Source organism: Echinops telfairi, unplaced genomic scaffold (genome assembly GCF_000313985.2).
Source record: "Echinops telfairi isolate 266 unplaced genomic scaffold, ASM31398v2 ScPeMD7_25;HRSCAF=90, whole genome shotgun sequence".
Lineage (NCBI taxonomy): Eukaryota > Metazoa > Chordata > Mammalia > Afrosoricida > Tenrecidae > Echinops > Echinops telfairi.
Genome location: NW_022103922.1, coordinates 23,194,654 through 23,213,261, shown reverse-complemented (window position 1 = coordinate 23,213,261; position 18,608 = coordinate 23,194,654). Strand labels below are relative to the sequence as shown.

The 18,608-nt window shown below is 39.7% G+C and overlaps 1 protein-coding gene across 8 annotated transcripts in view; it reads left to right on the top strand.

Moving 5' to 3' along the window:
- ELAVL2 (ELAV like RNA binding protein 2) overlaps window positions 1-18,321 on the top strand; it is a 178,905-nt gene extending 160,584 nt beyond the window's left edge. For 4 of the 8 annotated variants that reach the window (XM_030885374.2, XM_030885369.2, XM_030885366.2 and 1 more), the window contains 4 exons: window positions 118-271; window positions 4,118-4,343; window positions 15,829-15,867; window positions 16,436-18,321. In XM_030885374.2, the coding sequence (XP_030741234.1) occupies window positions 118-271; window positions 4,118-4,343; window positions 15,829-15,867; window positions 16,436-16,766 (750 nt within the window). In that variant the 3' untranslated portion in view covers window positions 16,767-18,321. The remainder of the gene's footprint in view (window positions 1-117; window positions 272-4,117; window positions 4,344-15,828; window positions 15,868-16,435) is intronic. The other 4 variants (XM_030885370.2, XM_030885368.2, XM_030885372.2 and 1 more) reach the window with 3 other exon arrangements.
- Window positions 18,322-18,608: the final 287 nt, after the last annotated feature.

Here is an 18,608-nt window from a genome sequence, read left to right as displayed (position 1 = left end):
GGAGCTTGGCTTGCCCTGATTTCACTGGCTGGGTGCTCCTAACCTCTAGGCAGCCCATGAGTGTCTCAACAGAGGAAATCAAGTGCCTACATGTCTCACGTTGTGTCCCTTTTCCAGGTTTCCTATGCTCGCCCCAGTTCAGCATCTATCAGAGATGCAAATTTATATGTCAGTGGACTTCCGAAGACAATGACCCAGAAGGAGCTGGAACAGCTTTTTTCACAATACGGACGCATTATTACTTCCCGTATTCTTGTTGACCAGGTCACTGGTAAGTAGGCAGCCGCTCTGGCCAGGCCTTTGCTCTATCCAGCAGGCAGCTGGTGAAATATTCTGCCTTCTGATGCGACTATCTTGGCTCTAGAACACATCAAAGGTGTACGTGGGCCAGAAAATGCAATTTTCTACTGGAATTGTTCATAAATATGCATGGACAAAAATAGATTGTGGAGTGTAGTGAGTAAGCTTGAGTCATTTCTACCCTGAAGGTGCAGGTTTGAAGCCTGTTTCATGGCTTGTAATAAATTTACAGATGCTGTAATCTTCATTGCCAAGCCGTGGCGTGAAAATAGCCCCCATCTTCCTTATAAAGTACCAAGAAACAATCTTACTTTGTAAAAAAAAGCAGAGGTTAATGCAGCACTAGGCAGCTGGTTCTCCGAGGAAGGATTACACTACATGCAAACTGGTAATTGCTGTTACGGCTGCTTCCCAGGCCCATGCCGTGATGTCTAGACATGTGTAAGAATATGAAATCTTGAATGTTAAAAATTTGTTGTATGCCTAATGTAACTTGTAACAAAACTGAAATGAGAAGACTAATATACTTATTAAAAATTATACATGTTGAGGATGCCTTTGGCTAAAGTTTTCATTAAGGAAAGCTAGCAATATAGATTTGAATATGGTTTTGAAAAATGAAGTGCCTGTATCTGTATTATGTATTTTTATTATAAAAAGCAATACAAGTTCATTTTAAAGCACTTAGAAAATATAAGCACATGGCAAGGAGGAACAAATATCACCCATTAAACCATCTTTCAGACCAGCTACATTTATATATAGTTTGTGGAGTTTTAAAAAGTAGGTAGGTTTTTTTTCTTTTTTGTGTTCTATTTTCTCTTATCCTCTTCTTTTTAAAATAGTGTATTATAATTTCTGAAAGTTTAGAGAAAGCACAACCACAGAATTAAAAAGTCAGGCCAAGTTTTTAATTCTTCATGTGAAAATCGGTTCCATCGACTTAAACTTGATCAGAAGTAGTGCTTCAGCTCTCTAATAATTGGCTTCAGAGGCACGTCCCCTCCTAGAGTTCTGGGTTTACACACACAAACATACACCATAAAATATATACATGCTGTGCGAATGACCTGTTGGCTTTGATGTACAGAACATTTATAGGCAAGTGAGCGTTAATAAAACATTTTTCTTCGCCATATTAGCTATTTCCTAATCCTCTTTAAGCTGTCACTGTGTTGGAACATAGACTGCTTATGTGGTTTAATAGTAAATGAGATACAGCAATTCAGATGAAGTCGTGTAGAGCACAACAGTACCCTTTGGTTTTGTCTATATCCATCACACTTTTTTGCTATTGTTTTTAAAATGGGAATTTGGTGACAGTGGAGTTTACCTGTGACACTGGAAGTCAACTCATAACCAGAAGCCACCCCTAATGCTTAGGCCCCAAATGGATTTAGCACATCACCTCCCCTCTCCGGTAAGTCAATGGTTCTCAAATGTGCTCCTGAGTAGGCAGCATCCTCCTGTTCATCCTGGGGCTTTGCTAGACAGACAGTTTCCTGGGCCCCGCCCCACCCCAGGCCTGCTCAGCAATCTTTGGGGCTTGGATGAGTTACCAAGTCCATCAGGCTATTCTGATGTGCACACTCAAGTTTGAGGACCACTCTGTAGATGCTTACATGAAATGCAGAGACCATTTCATTGCTGCTCTAATGCTTTCCTAATGGAACTGTGAAGTCCCAAGGGTTAGTCCCATTAGGTCATTAGGAGCTAGTTAAGGGCCAGGGCAGGGGTGTTGGGGATGGTGCACAAGAAGACCAAATCCATTGCCACCCAGTTGATTCTGACTCATATTGATAATATGTGTGGCTTCTGAGGCAGTACAGAACCACCAGCTGCGCCACAGGTGAAAGACAAGGCTTTCTCCCATAAACAGTCGTGGTCTTAGAAACCCACAAGGGCAGTTCTGCCCTATCCTATAGGATTGCTATGAGTCAGCATTGACTTGTTAGCAGAGAGTGAGTGAGAGGCTCTTTTTCTAAAACCATCCTGGGAGTAGCAGTTCAGGGCTTACTGGACCGCCCCACTAGCAGGGTGTATTTCCCATCACTCCTCTGTTCATCTTTATACTCATGATTTTCAAAATGAATTTATTTGCTTTACCTTCAAAAACAAAACCCTGCATGCATAGCCCATAAATTAAAAAAGCTCCAAACTCACTGACAACCACTGACTCATAACAACCCCTGTGGTCTCCGAGGCTGAGAGGAAACTGGATGGGAGTAGAAAGCCCAGTCTTGCTCCCTTGTAGCCGCTACTGGTGTTGAACTGCTGAATATGCAGATCGCAGCCCCATAAATAACCACCACATGATACCAGGGCTCCTATTTAGCCTGGAAATAGGAAAGACAAAATGATAAAGAGGTCTGAGATAAGCATATGTAAAGTAAATTTATCTACCTTAGGTTAAATCCTAAACTGTAGAATTTAAACAGTATAAACTGTAAAGCAAGTAGATTTTATTTCTTTAAGTTTCTATAAGCATGGTCGCATGCCTTTTCTAAGCATACCTCCCTCTGGTTAACCCTTTTCTTCTTCATTGACATACTCTGTCTGAACCTCTAGGCCAGCGGCTATCAACCTGTGAGTCGCAACCCCTTGGGAGTCAAATGACCCTTTCATAGGGGTTGCCAGATTCATAACATTAGCAAAATTACAGTGATGAAGTAGCAACGAAAATCATTTTGTGGTTGGGGGGTCACCACAACATGAGGAACTGTATTAAAGGGTCGTGCCATTAGGAAGGTTGTGAACCACTGCTCTAGGCCTTTCTAGCCTTTAGGCCCATACTAGTCATACTAATACCAGTTTGCTTGTTTAGAAAATACCTCCCTACAATTGGTGGCCACCTCAACTGCTCTGTTCAAGCTGATTAAACATAATGTGTTTAATAATGTTTAATAAATGTTTCCTGCTAATATTTCTTAGCGCCTGAAAGACCATTGGCCAACCCTCTGCTTTCCCAGTTAGTGCGGGACAGGGAGTGTCAGTGCACAGTCAGGAGTAATGCTAAGGCCAGGATTCTTTGATAATTTCTTTAAAATAGGCCCATTTTACCTTTTTTTTACTCCATGTACACTCTCTACTCGCTTAACATGGTTAGGTACCAAAGACCAGGTGTGAAATTGGCATTATGCAAAATGGAGAGTGATTGCATATTGCATAACTGCCAAACCCCTGGGAACATAGCCTAGTTAAATTGACACCAGGTTAACCATCGTAGCCAGCGTTATTCTCACCTCGAACGTTGACATTTGTTACTACTACTGGATGTGTTGTAAATGTGCAAAAGTCAGATAGTAGATTTTTTACTATTAAAAATGTGAAATGTTGAATAATGGGATAGTAAATGAAAAGGAGGTAGAGTGTACTTCTAATAGAGGATTAGTAGGGGGAGGAGTGGAAGAGCTTCAGGGAATCAGAAAAATCTCTTCCATCATTTTTCTTAATTGGCCTGTATCTTCTCTGATATTAAGCTGAATTTGTTATTTAAAATTTTAGCTAATGTATGTCTCAACTACAGTGTATTGCATATATTAGCATAACTTTTTAGCAAATGCCTGGTCCTGTTCTCCCTCATAAAAGGAAGCGCTCCTGTGTCCCTCATTTCTGAGCTGTTTATCCAGTAGAAAAATTTGATAAATGGAACTTGGGCTTGGTGACAGAATTGCTAGTGAATTAAGATAAACTTTCCTCCTGGTGTAAGTTTTTTTTGCAAAAGCTATATGTGGATGAAAGCATGTGCTTGGGAAGGAAAAATTAATCTATCCTTTCTTTTCTTCCCCTTCCTCTTTCCCACCCAAATCTACCATAGGCATCTCAAGAGGTGTAGGGTTTATTCGATTCGACAAGCGGATTGAGGCAGAAGAAGCTATCAAAGGCCTAAATGGTCAGAAACCTCCAGGTGCCACAGAACCAATCACTGTAAAGTTTGCTAATAATCCAAGCCAAAAAACCAATCAGGCCATCCTCTCTCAGCTGTACCAGTCTCCCAACAGAAGGTATCCAGGGCCACTAGCTCAGCAGGCACAGCGTTTCAGGTAAGTCTGGTGTAGTTTTTGTGTCCCGCTATTAAACTCAGAGACAACTCTCTGCACATAACTTCCCAGCACAGACAGATTCCCTGAGGATGTTTTATTTTCTTCTTTGAAAATAACTGTGTTTGCTTGTTTTCTTTTTTAATGGACACAGAAAACCATTGTGGGAAATAGTGCCTTCCACTAATTATGAAGGTTAGAGCCAAAGGACAATAACCTTTAGCTGTGGTCTTCAACTGGCTGTGATTGTGCTCCTCTGGGTGCTATTGACAATTCCTGCAGTCATTTGTGTTGGCATAACCTCGTGGGGGTGGGGGTGCTACTGCCATCAGATGTGGTTAAAGAGCAGGGAGGCTATTGGGCCTTCTGCGTTGGGCAGAATAGCCCCAAGGTTAGCCGCTCTTCATTCCCCACACTGAGGGCTGATGTTGAGAAGCCCTGGCCCACAAAATGCCAGGGTCATCTTCACTATCTTTGGGCATCCAGTTTCCCCTCCTTTTTTTTGGTTGTATTTTATGTTCCAATTTTTAGAAAGAGCCCTTTTAGTTTTATAATACTTAAACCTCTAAAGATGTATAAGTAACCTCTGTATATAAATTAAGTTTTCTAAAAATGGGCTCTTCTCTCCTTTTTTTCATCTTTATTTTTTTATAGTCCAGCAAGTGTCCTCTGTAAAAGCACAAGAGTAAAAATGTTAGATTTTGTAGTCCATAGTCACTGTTCCATATTTGGTTTTGAGGATTTTTTTTGTCTGTTCTTTTCCTCTTTTAAAAAATACCCAACTCTTTAAAATTGTAAAAGGCATTCTTATCTTCTGGAGTGTATGTAGGGAAACGGTGGCAGCCTGGATCCGCCTGTGTGTAGTGTTTATGGCCCCTTTTACTCTGGATAGTGGTACAGTGCCTGTTTGGTCCAGAGAGGCTGTTCCAGCTCATGAACAAGTACAGGTGTTCTTACTGTTCAGGCTTTATTCTAGTCCTAGAAGAGTCACCAAGCCAAGAAGTTATTTATCAAAAACCTCTTAAAAGAACAATCATTTTAAGAGAATAATGCACACAGCTTCTGGTTTCACAAGTCAGTCCCTCTGTTTTTATCTTCCAGGACATTTTAAAATCTTGTTTGTCCACATGGTATTATGCAGCCATAATAGTATCTATCCCCCATGCCATTTTTAATACTATTATTGCAAGTGCCTATCTATTGTATTTAATTCTGTGGCAGAATACCTGCAAAATTAGAATCACAGATGTAGCCTAATAAAACTGAGGAGTCAACTGCTCCCTAACTTAAATCCCATGCTCCCCTCCCAGCACCACCAGGGTGACTTTTGTCAACTGTCTCCTTTTGGAATATAGTCCGTCATCATTTGAATCTGAGGAAAAAATTGACCATAATCTCATGTAAATTTCTATTGCAGTGGCTGTCTGCCCTGGTAGGACGGGTGCTACATTTTGAATGGGATGACTGGGTGCCCTATTAACTGACATTTGTGCTCTTGACGGTCTGCTTGAATTTGGGAAGAAGAAAGCATTGGTGGAAGTTGACTTAGGTTGATGGTAATGGAGATATGGCTGCAGAAGGCATTTACCTGCTTTGTGCTTTCCCTTGTGGAGAAAAAGCCTACAGAGTGGTGTGTTCAGCTCTGCCGGTCAATTTCCTCTGTAGCTCTTTGTTTTTTGACCCCCTCTGTCTTTTAAAGTAAATATATCTCGCAAGTGTAGCACAGACAATCATGGAGAATTTCTACAAATGTTTCCTATTTGGCCAACCTAGGTAATTTCAGAGCTCTACGGGGCCTAGAAAAGACATACTGATCCTAACAGGAAATTCTTCTTTAAAGTGTATCAAGTGCCTGCTAACTTTGATGATGTAGAGCAGGAGTCCTCAAACGTTTTAAACAGGGGGCCAGTTCACTGTCCCTCAGACCCGTTGGAGGGCCGGACTACAGTTAAAAAAAACAAAAACCTATGAACAATTTCCTGTGCACACTGCACATATCGTATGTTTAAGTTAAAAAAAACACCAAAAAACGGAGCAAAAACACGAGGTGGGCTGGATAAATGCCCTCGGTGGGCTGCTGGCCCATGGGCCATAGTTTGAGGACGCCTGATATAGAGTATTTAATACTGGTTTTGTTGTTGTTGTGCACTGTTGAGTCGGTTCAGACTCGCAACCACCCTGTGTGATAGCGAAGAACTGCCCCTTAGGGTTTCCTGGGCTGTGATCATCACAGGAGCAAATAGATCTTTTTTCTCACCGGTGGGTTTGAACCACTGAACTTAAAGTTAGCAGTTGTATGCTTAGCTATTATGCCACCACGACTCTTTAAGTAGTTACACTAGTTTAAGTTATTGGTTATTTTGTATGTTTTCTGATCTGTTTTTGTTGATGACAGTTATTAAAGCACTGTCATTAGAAACACTGTTGAATTCCGAGGAAGATAAGGTAGGGTCTCCAGGGGAACGCATAGTTCCTGAGATGGCAAAGCACTGATGTGAATCAGAAATCAGAGTAGAGTGGAAGCTGGGTCCACACTCTCCATGACATACCCTCGTTCCCACCCACACTGTACTTTTCATTTTTGGCTGGGTAAAGTTTGCAGGCTGTTCTATTGGCCAGATTTAGTATCTTTTTAAATCTTGTGTCCATTTTGTGCTTTTGTGTTGTGTACCACACGTTACCATTAACTTGGAAATTCTTCCTTTCTCCACTCCTAGATTAAACATTGTGGGAAAAGGAAGTCAAGTCAGCTAGTTGGAAGGGCCACTTTGTTTTTAGGAAAACTGAGATTTTTATTTACCCTTTAATGCCCTACCTGTTGGTTCTACCACCCCCACTTTCTAGTCCACAGTCCCTGACTAATAAAATGTGAACTAGACAGATCTATGAAGATGTTTCCTCAAGACATGGGGTGTTTTAATTGAGAGACTTTATTCCTATGATCCATTTTAACTTGTTTCTTTAAGGTTGAACTTTCCTTCTTTTACCTCATAAAACTTGTGAATTAAGGACTGGTTTGTTGGTAATTTGCCCTTTTCTGTAGTTCAAGTCTAGGCTCTTAGACAAAGTTTTTCCATAGTTGTCTGTGTCTTAACCTTGGATTTGTCTCCTTCCAGTAAATCCTGGTTGTAGTGTTGTTCTCATAGTACTTTGGGAATTGAAAGAGATTAGAGAATACAAGTCCTTAGTATTACAATCAGGGGTCTTTTTTAATACTCATGAACTACAATATTTCTTTTAAGTCCAAAATATTAAAACTATGTAATAAGTTTAAAAGTGGGTTTGCAAAGTTTAAGGCTTAATCAACACCGGTGACTAATTAGAAAATGAATTATTTTATCTTGGCACTTCCAACCTCATGTGTATTTAATTTACTACAGTTTTAAAATAAGCCAAGCCTTAGGTGGATGGATAGTATAAGTCAAGCTCTCAGTTTATTCTTGGAACATAGTACCTGAATTAAACATTCAACCAGACATTTTAATGTTTCTTCCTTGTGCAGCAGCTTTAATTGTATAGAATTAGTCTAATGACTTAGTCTAATGACCTGTGTGTCTGAACTAGGAGTCTTTATGTCGGAACTAGGAGCCTTTATGCATTTTTAAGGACGCCTTTTAAATCACTTCAGTTGCATTTGGGTCCTGTGCTGGCTATATTATCACGATTTCCTTTTAGAAGAAAGTGGTATCACTCTTCCTGAATAAATTTTCTCTCTTAGAGGACAGATGATACCATCTAATTGGATAAGGGTAAGTTGATAAGCTTGTTATGATTAATTTCGAAGAAGGTCTTTGTCTCAGCTCTGGAGAGGTTTTGAGAGCAAATGATTGTAGGCATTAGTTTTATTTGCTTATCTTTATGTTTTTCTCTCTGACTTTAATTGAAATTATAGTTCCCTTTGAAGCCTCCCATCGTCTTGTCAGTTAGGCGGTTTGAAAATTAGATTTCTTCCATGTTCCTGTATTTATAGTTCTTAAATGAGAATGCCTTCCTAATGGGTGCTTCTTTCCATTATATTGCTTAAAGTATTCTGAGACATAGGAAGAAGGGCTCATGTACCCACAGTGTGTGTAAATGTACCCACTTCTTTCTGTCAGTTTGTCTTATTGTGGTTCTGACATGTTTTGGTGATGCTGGAGGTGGTTATGGTATATTTCTTACTTTTTTTTTTTTTTTTTTTTGTATATTTCAAATACCAGGAAGGTTTCAGTGGAGCTCCCAATCTAGGACAGAAGGACCTGCTGATCTACTTCTAAAGAAATAGCAGGTGAAAGCCTTATGAATAGCAGTTGGACAGTTGTTTGAGCGTCCCAGGTGGACAGGCACTCAAAAGACAAATGGGAACCCTACCTCCTTAGCGTCAACCTTAATGACATGAACAGAGTAAAGCTTTCACAGCGTTCATTGGCTTATGCGCTATGACTCGAAAAGAAACATCTGCAGACATCCATTAATTGAAATGCGAGAATCATCAAGAGAGAAATGGAACACACAGTGATCTGTATCTTAGACGTGTGCTCTGAACTAGATTGGTTATTGGCCATTTAGTATTGGGCATTCATATGGTTCACTAAGCTGGGATGACAAATTGCAGAGGGATGGCAACAGGCTCATTGTCAAAAAGAACATTTCTAATCATTATCATCAACTAAAGCCAAAGGGGGGGGGGGGAGGAATTAAAAGGTTTTTGCCAACCTCTGCTGTCTGAAATTAAACTGAATCAAGATGGATTAATGACTGGCATAGGAAGGTGTAAGATAGAAACAAAAGGATCAGTGGTTGGAAAATAAGACGTTGGTGAGAGAAATGATGCTGGCGAAGAGCTTAACTAGAATTTTGCAAGACCAATGGCCTGTTCATTAGAAGTATACCTTTTCAACAACTCTAACTGGGTTCTCTACATATGGACCTTGACAGAGAGAATACACAGCTGTCAAACTTACTACATCTGGAGAAAAAGACAATGAAGGGACTTAATATACCAGGCAGAACAAGACTAAGAGACAACTGCAGAACAGAGGGTCAGTTATTCACATGCAAGGTCAAGTTGAAGCTGAACAAACTCAGAACTGCTCACATGAAAATACTACTTTGGGTACATCCCAACTGAATTTAGAGACCATCTCAAGAATTGATTCCACACACTGAATATTAATAACCAAAGATCTGATAAGTTGTGTGATGACATCAAGGAAATCACACTTGAAGAAAGCAAATGATCATTTAAAAAGACAGGAAAGAAAGAAAAGAACAATGGTGTCCAGAAGAAACTCCAGTATTTACTGTTGAGTATATAGTAGGGTAAAGTAAATGAAAGGAGTGTTGGAAGTACAAGAGCTTGACGGAAGATTTCAAAACACAGCTCAGGAAGGAAAAAGTAAAGTGTTACAATGAAATGTACAATGACTTGGAATTAGAAAATCACAATAGAACACATTTAGCCTTTCTCAAGCTGAAAGAACTACAGACGGTATTTGAACCTCAAATTCAATATTGTAGGATTCTGTGGGCATTTGCAAAGGGGAAAAAAAGACTCTAGGAATTGATGGAATTGCCACTGAGATGTTTCAGCAAATAGACGCAGTCCTGAAAGCACTAATTCATCTATGCCACGAACTTGGAAGACAGCTACCTGAAGGAGAGCCATCTGAAAGAAAGGTGACCCAACAGAATGCAGAAAGTATTGAATAATACTAATATCACATATGTAAAATTTTGCTTAAGGTGACTGTATAAATGCCTGTAAAGGGTACATTAGCTGGGAACCAGCAGAAATTCTAGATGGAGTCTGAAAAGGGAATGAGGGATATTATTTTTGATTTTAGCTAGATGTACGCTGAAATACCAGAGAGATGTTTTGCGTTTTATTGACTGTACGAAAACATTAGACTGTGATAATAACATTGCAAAGCATGGTGTGTTAGGCTGTGTTTCCTAGAGAAAATAAAGTAGTGACACACACATATGTATTAGAAAGAAGTTAATATAAAGAGTGTGGCCCACAGAGCTGCATAACAGAAAGTCTGTCCAGTTCATGGCGTTAGGTCGGATGCTAAGCTGGAGGCCCTTCCTGATTCATTGCAATGGTGGTGCTGGGGAAACCAGAGGCGAGAAGAAGATCACAGGCTGGTGGGGGCATAGTCTACTGGGCCCATTATATTGATGGGCAACATGGCAGGTCGCAGGCCTAAGTTCTAAGGAACCAAATACAGGATTCAGGCGAGCAGGAAGAGAAAGAGAGCTTTCATTGCTCTTGTCTCTTTTATGGATATCAGATAGGCACACCCCCAAGGAAACATCAGGTTGAATTTATGTTAGGAGGCCTTACTGAAAAGCTACTGAGGATCTTGGCCCAGCCAAGTTGACCAAAATCCTAGGTATCACAGATGGGAATTCTAGGACACTTAACTGCTTCTCCAGAACCTATTCATAGCACAAGAGGTACTCATTCACACAGAAAAAGGAACTGAGTGTTTGAGAACAGGCGTGAGAGTTATGCATACTCAGCAAATAACCTGAGACACTGAACTATAAGAAGACAAATGCGACATCAATATTGGAGGAAGACTTGTTAACAACCTGTGACATACAAATGATCCAACCTTACTTGGTGAAAGCATTTACTGACCAAGATCAAAGACTACAGCTTTCAGTAAATGGAATACACATTAAAATGAAAAAATCTTCACTACCAGATCAATAAGCAGCATTGTGATAAGTGGAGATGATTGAAATTTTCAAGGATTCCACTTTAGTTGGTCCACAATCAATGCCTTTGGAAGCACCAGTGAAGAAATCAAATGACATTATTGCATTGGGCAAATCTTGTGCAAAAGAATTCTAACATGTTAAAAAGCAAAGATATTTTTTTTTAAAAAGCAAAGATATTTCCTTGAGCATTAGGTATGCCTGACCCAAGCCCCATGGTATTTTGAATTACCTCAGATAACATATTCATGTGAGTTGGTCAATGAATAAGGAAGATCAAATAATAGATGCATTTGGATTGTGATGCTGCTGAAGAAGATTGAAAGTACCATGCATGACTCACCAGAATAACAAACAAGTCTGTCTTGGAAGTAGTACAGCCAGAATGCTCCTTTAGAACCAAAGATAGCAAGACTTTGTCTCACAGACTTTTGAATATGTTATCAGGGAAGATCAATCTCTTGGAAAAGACATAGTGCTTGGTATAGTAGAAGGTCCGTTAAAAACAAAGCAAAACAGAGACAGACTGACAGGAGATGGAATGACACAGTGACCACAAAGCGCTGGCCTCACACATAACAACTGTGAGAGTAGCTCAGGTCTGGAGCGTGTTTTGTTACTGTATGAGTTGGGACTGACTCAATGATACCTAACAGCAGCAGCAACTTCGGTGTACAAAAAACTGGCCAGCGAATAAGGAAGACCAGAAGAAGAATAGATGCCTCTGAATAATGGAGCTGCAAATAATACTGAATTTGCCGTGGACATCCAGAACAACAAATGTGTCTTGGAAGAAATATTTGGAGTACTCCTTAGAGTGGAGGATGGAAAGACTTTGTCATCGGGACTTGGACTTATTATCAGGAGAGACCAGTCCCTGAGAAAGGGCATTGTACTTGGTAAAAATGAGGAGGACCCTCAACTAGCTGGATTGACTACAGTGTCTGCAACATTGAGCTCAGACATAGCAAGGATTGTGAGGACAGTAGAGGATTGGGGAAGTTATTTTTCTTTGTTTATGACATTGCTATTAGAATAGACTCTACAACACCTAACACCAACATGTATGTGTGTGTATAAATTACAACCAGATTGCAATTTCATTACATGCTTTCATTCACGAACTATAATGAAGCATACATGATAGAGATAAGACAAAACTAAATAGTATATCAAATGTCCCTCTCATTTCCATAGTTGCTGGCTGTCTATTTCATATCCATACTATCATAATAAAAACCATACCTTTAAAGCAAGGTTCATAAAGTTATAATATTGAGATTTTTGTCTAACGACACATCAGACAGTATCTAATCTTTAACCTCATAATGTAGCTTGTGCTAGGAGTAGGAGAAATGAAAAAAAAAAAAAGGGACAGAGCTTCTCCTGCTGGTCTTCACTTCAGCTTTTCCTCCCTTCCTTAGGAATCATTTTAAGCTACTTGATCTTCAAGTGAGAGTTCCTTTCATTGAAGTTAAGTTATCCATTCATGTTACCTACATTTATGGGAGCTTCAAAAAGTTCGTGGAAAAATTCCATCTTATTTTCATTATATTTTCCACAGGTGTTTTAAAACCCTCTTGTACATATTAACCATAATTTAAAAACAGAAAATAAGAACTAGTTTTTTCAAACAAATCCTTTATGTCCACTTAATCTGTGATTATAAAGTGTGTCCAGGCAAAGGGAGCCACCATCTACCTCCGCTGGGAAGAATCCTGTGTTCCCTCAGGACTGAGTCAGGGTACTGGGTGGTACATATGTTATCAGGGATAAGGCATCTTTGTAAAGGTTTTGGGGGAAGAAGAAAAGCTGTTCATTTGATTCTGACTTACCTTGACTTTAAAGGGCAGAAGTGCCCCTTCGGGTTTCTAAGGCTGTCATCTTCTCTGGATGCCAACGGCGACCTCGCTCCTCCATGTTGCTGATGGGGTCCAACTGGCAACCTTTAGGCTAGCCGTCTGTTGATTAACCAGCGCACCACCGGGGATCCTTTTTAAATATTAAAGCTTATTTTTATGGGTGGTTTAAAACTCAGTATCCAGACCCTACTACATTACCATTAGGAGAAAGATAATACTTTCTATCCCCATAAAGTTGCAGCCTCAAACTCGGGGCAGTTCTGTCCTGTCCTGTAGAGCCACTGTTAATCAATTGACTCCATGGCAGTGCGTTTGGTTTTGGTGAGAATATCACCATCCACAGACACCCTCTGGTCACTGGAGGCTGTAGCTTGCTCCCTGTTTTAATATAGATTTCTATTTTCAAAGGGCCTTAGGTAAAAGTTGGCAGTCCTTGAACTGTGGGTAGACCCAGCTGAGATACACAAGTAGTGAAGCGTCTAACCGTGGGGTTGGTGTGTGAGTCACTGCGCCACTTTCTCTTGTAGCTGTCTACTTGGCAGGTGACCAACTTCTAGACATGTAGATGTGCCCATGTTGAGTGCCCACTTCTTTCTCTGCTCCTGGAAAGCATGGATGTATGACCCTGAGAATATGGGAAACTATTAGAAGGAACAGCCTCTGAGGTAGGCTTCCCTCAGGGGATGGAGCAGGGGCCAGAGAAAGGATAGAGGACTTGGAATAAATTCCAAAGGCCACAATTTTCTCTTTTAAGTGGAAGATGAGTGAAGAATCATTGGGGAACGTGATATGACTTAGGACTGCATGAGTAAGGCACACATGAATGACGTCCCCATAAAGTCCCCAGAAGTCCTGCTGTACCAGTAAAAGCCTCCTGTCTGTCTGGGGACTCTGGCGGAGGGTTGGGGAAAGAGGAAGACTCTCAGGCAAGTTTTGTTCCTACTCTGCCTGGAAAAAAAATGTAACACTTGTTCCACAGATTCTGCCTCTGGACTTTTGATTGCTGTTCTAAATCTGTTGCTTACTGTGGTAAAGCATGACAGACAGTCTTTTTCCGAGCCCAAATAACAGGTGTAGGTGGTGCCAGCTCAATTTTAAGTGAACTATTAAGGTCCTGTTTCATTCTGGGCCTTCACGCTTGGAAAGAGACTCGAAATGCTGCCCTGTTAAATAGGTAGCCCAGGTTAAGTGCATTCTGTATTGGTCATTCCAGTCATTTTTGGAATTTTTCCCAAATCAGGTAATACTCTGAGGGTGGTCATCCCAGAAGTAGAGATCCAAACACATCTGTTCTTGGGATCTACACTCTTTGAGTTTGAAGGCATGGTGTCTGTGACCATGCCGGGACCTCTGCAGAAGACAAAGCCCCTCGCGCAGAAATTCTAACCCACCCTCCTCCTGGCAGATTTCATTGTAGATGAGGATTATTTGCTGGTTGCCTTTTGGCAACTTTAATTCCATTTATTTAGCCAACAGATCTTTGTTATATAGTTCCTGTGATCAGGCCCACCCTCTAGATTTGGTGTTGGTAGAGTGAGGGATGAAACATGTCCCTACTCTTTAAGAGGGTGTCAGGCCCAGGCCCATGCTGACAAATGTGCACCCTTGGTCATTGTGATTTGTTCAGTTTCCTTATGTTTTCTACTGTGTCAACCTCTCTGGTTCAAAATGCCCTGTGGAGATTGAGGGCAGGGTTGTGGGAAGACAACTTTCTTTTCAGTTCCAAAAGTCCAAAAAATGTATTGTTTTTCTGTTGTTATGCTTTTGACTTAAATAAAGCTGAAGGGAATTGGGTTTTTATGGTCTGCTCCCCCTGACTTTGTTACAGAGGTCAGACAGTAAGGTTCAGACTTTTTTTCAAATGGATCTTCCAAGGTCATTAAAAGAAAAAGTTGTGCCTTACTGATTCCTGGAGTGGCCATTGAAGGTGGTTACATGAGCTGTGTATTAAATATATCCACCTCCTCTTCTAGATAGGTGTGATTAATGGGTAAGCATTGTGGAAATATGGAACATCGGGGTGGTCTCTTTGACACCGATAAAGCAAGAATTAAGTATTGGAAAACATCATTTTTGAAATGGGAGAAGTGCCAACCACCTTAAGTTAAAAATGTTAAGGATTTCACACTCAAGTTGGCCTAATTGCTTCTGCTTGGCTCTGACAGCTCAGTTAGATGCTTCCTGAGGCATGGTGCAGGGCAGTGTTGGGATCAAATCTGAATCCCCAGCTCTGTTGCTTACTGGGACAGAGTGTCATCTTTCCTGTTCTGGGCTTTATCGGAGTACAGTTGAGAAATGGGAGGCCTAGGAGATATCATCTGTAAAGTTCTTTGCACATGTAATTACTTATCTTTGCTTCGGAGAGCTTGAAAGTCTTCCAAAGTTGAGAGGTTAAAGGGAAATTTTGGAATTTTGAAGATGACAGATTTTGAATCTTGACCGATCAATCCCTAGCCATGGTGACCTTGGGCAAAAGCCACTGTGTGACCTCTGTGTGCCATAGGACCCTCAGAAATCAGTAGTTTTAAAAATTAAAGGCAATGATATAAAACACAGCTCTACATGTACAGCACTTAGAACTTACATGACACATGGGAGAACCTAATTGTGAACTCTCTCAGAGCATTGAGGGGGAAGGAAGCTTCCTCATTTCCTCAGAGAGGCCCCCAGCATTAACCCTTCAGAGGAAACCGGCCTATGTAGAGATAAACCATATAACCATATCACTTGAAAGTGTTAGCATCTCAAGACAGTGGGGTCCCATTTTCTCATGAATATGAAAAAACCCACTCTACTTTGAGACCTCACTTTTACTTAATGTACAACTATCCCCTCGGAAGATGGCAGTAACAAGCCCAACTTTCTTGAACATCGGGGAAATTTTAAAAACTGAAGTTTGCTAAATGTGTGTTTTGCAGGTTGGACAATCTGCTCAATATGGCTTATGGAGTAAAGAGGTAATGATAGAGGTTCATGATACTCATAATCCCTTCCCACAATTGATTAGTTGTTTTGATTTTTTGGGAGTGATACATAACACCCCTCATAAGTTTGTGTTGGGTTTTCTTTTGCATGTACAACCTAAAGAAAAGCTGCTTCTTGAAGCACAGTTGACTCAGGGAACGTTTTTATACCACTGGATGCCACCTGGTCTTTTAAAAACCCATTCTTTGTTTCATGTTGCATTGCGACGTTACAGCATGTTTACGTATGTGTTGGTTTCCTTCTCCCCCAGTCCTGCTTAAATCATGAAGCCAGTTCTAAATATATTTTTTTGCTGTTATGGTTAATATTCAATAGAGCACATGTTGGCATTTCATAAGTTATTAATATCTTGATAGTATAGCATGTTCCTGCAAGCCACACACACAACTCGGTTAAACATCAAATAGTTGTATTATATTTGTTGGGGAAAGGGGATTGCTGAAACTCATGGGATAGAAAAGGGAGGAGAAAGCAGTCCGTGGCTATAACCAACCTCTGTTTTTATTTTGTTTGTGTGTGTGTGTTTCCTATTTTGTTTAGTAGGTTTTCTCCAATGACCATTGATGGAATGACCAGTTTGGCTGGAATTAATATCCCTGGGCACCCAGGAACAGGGTGGTGTATTTTTGTGTACAACCTGGCTCCTGACGCAGATGAGAGTATCCTGTGGCAAATGTTTGGGCCCTTTGGAGCTGTCACCAACGTGAAGGTCATCCGTGATTTTAACACCAATAAATGCAAAGGTTTTGGATTTGTGACTATGACAAACTATGATGAGGCTGCCATGGCGATAGCTAGCCTCAATGGATACCGTCTGGGAGACAGAGTACTGCAGGTCTCCTTTAAGACAAACAAAACGCACAAAGCCTAATGAGCTCTTGTCCTCAGTCCATTTATATATGAAAACTATACAACAAAGGCAAGTTAAGAGAAACTTTATACATTAGTAAATGTCTTTGTAAGTCAGTGTTGAGATGGGGATAAATGACTACTTAGCATCCTAAGAAATATGTGAGATTTTTTATTGCTAGTATTTGAATTAAAACTTCTTAAATATCTTTTATGTTTGAATATGGACAAGAGGTACAGGGTTTTTACCTGTCACACTGCATTCTATTGCCTTCTTTGAAGAAGGTGGACCTTTTAAAGTGTTTCAGCAAAGGGAAGACATTTCTTCTTTTTTTCTTCTTCCTTTTTTTAATTTTAAACATAACTGCCTTGAACCTGTGAGTAAATATTACTGAGGCTTTGTGTTGTAGTTCTTTAGTTGGTTGTCTTTCCCCCCCTTTTATCCTTTCTTTCTCTGATTAGCTTTGTGTTTGGTTTACATTTAAAGCATTGCTGTTGTGTCTGTTTAAGAAAAGTATTTTGAAGTTTACATTTTTATTTATAAAGTTAAAAACAGTATTTATTTTATAATTATGATTTGGGTTGGGGAAGGGGGGGGCTACATTATAAACGCTTATTGTAAGAATACTGGAGAACTTTTCGTAAAGCAGTACCTTGCCAAAGAGATAAGAGCCTCTTTGATGTGGGTTTAAAAAAAGCATCTATTTTTATAAAAAAGAAAATTTGGAGAAACTTTTTACTGGTCCTGGAACAAATATTTTGACTTGAATACTTTGAGAAATCTCTTCATATGACACCTAGTGAGCTTTTAAAATTTACCAGGAAATTTGCAGCGGTTGGGAAATTTAGAAAGATTTATGATGTAGAGAATACTTTTGAGATCTTTGTATGAAAGGAGTAGAATCAGTGGGAGAAACACTGCTGGTTTCATTTTTGTAATCACCAGTGGAGCGTCTGATCATCCTGGTTATTCTGTGATAGGTGGCTCACCTTGATTTGTGATTTTGAAACAAATAAAAAAATTTACAAAAGAATATATAAGAGCAAGCAAGAAAATTTAAATTACCAAGAGATGGGGGAAAAAAATCTGTTCTTCCTAAAGAAATCCCTTCAGATAGAGCTCATGGTGTTTAGTGATGTACTTGCAGTATTGTTTGAAGAATTGTTTTGTCTTAAGGAAAAAAAAAGACGTTGCACATGATTTGTACTGCAGCAAATCGGCAAAAGTGATCTGAGTTGGATATATTTGATGGTATTTTGAAAGTTACGTTCAAGGCTAACACCTGAGCTTTGTGTAATGTAAATAAGACCTTGTGTTTATGAACCTTTCAGCTAATTTGATTTATTTTTCCCCTTACATGCCAAGTGATGTTCAGGTTTTGAATGTTTTGTATCGGTTTTTTTCCTTTGTAAATGGCATTAACATTGTTACTTGATGAGGTCTTGCTTAATCACTTTTGTTGTCCTGAGGACTTGAATTTACAGTGCATCAGATTTGTTGCTAATTTTGTCTGTAGATAGTCTAGCTTCAGCTGTTTATGGTGATGCTACATTTTCGTTTATAAATATGTTTGTGGTAAAAAAAATGAGTATAACCATAGGTTTTGAACAAATTTCCTTACATTTTTCATACAAAAATCATAAATATCTGTATGCTACTGAAATTTAACTTTGTATGATGCTTAAACCACTATTTGGGGAAATAATAAAATAAGTCTTTACCATGTATGAAAGAAATTTTAAAAAAATACAAAATATTTTCTGATTAGCATCTAGCTTATAATAAATTTTCAAAAAAGCTGAAGGCAAGGCAGCCTTCCTCAGGATGCACTGAGAACTATATAGTTAACGTCCTGCTTTTTGT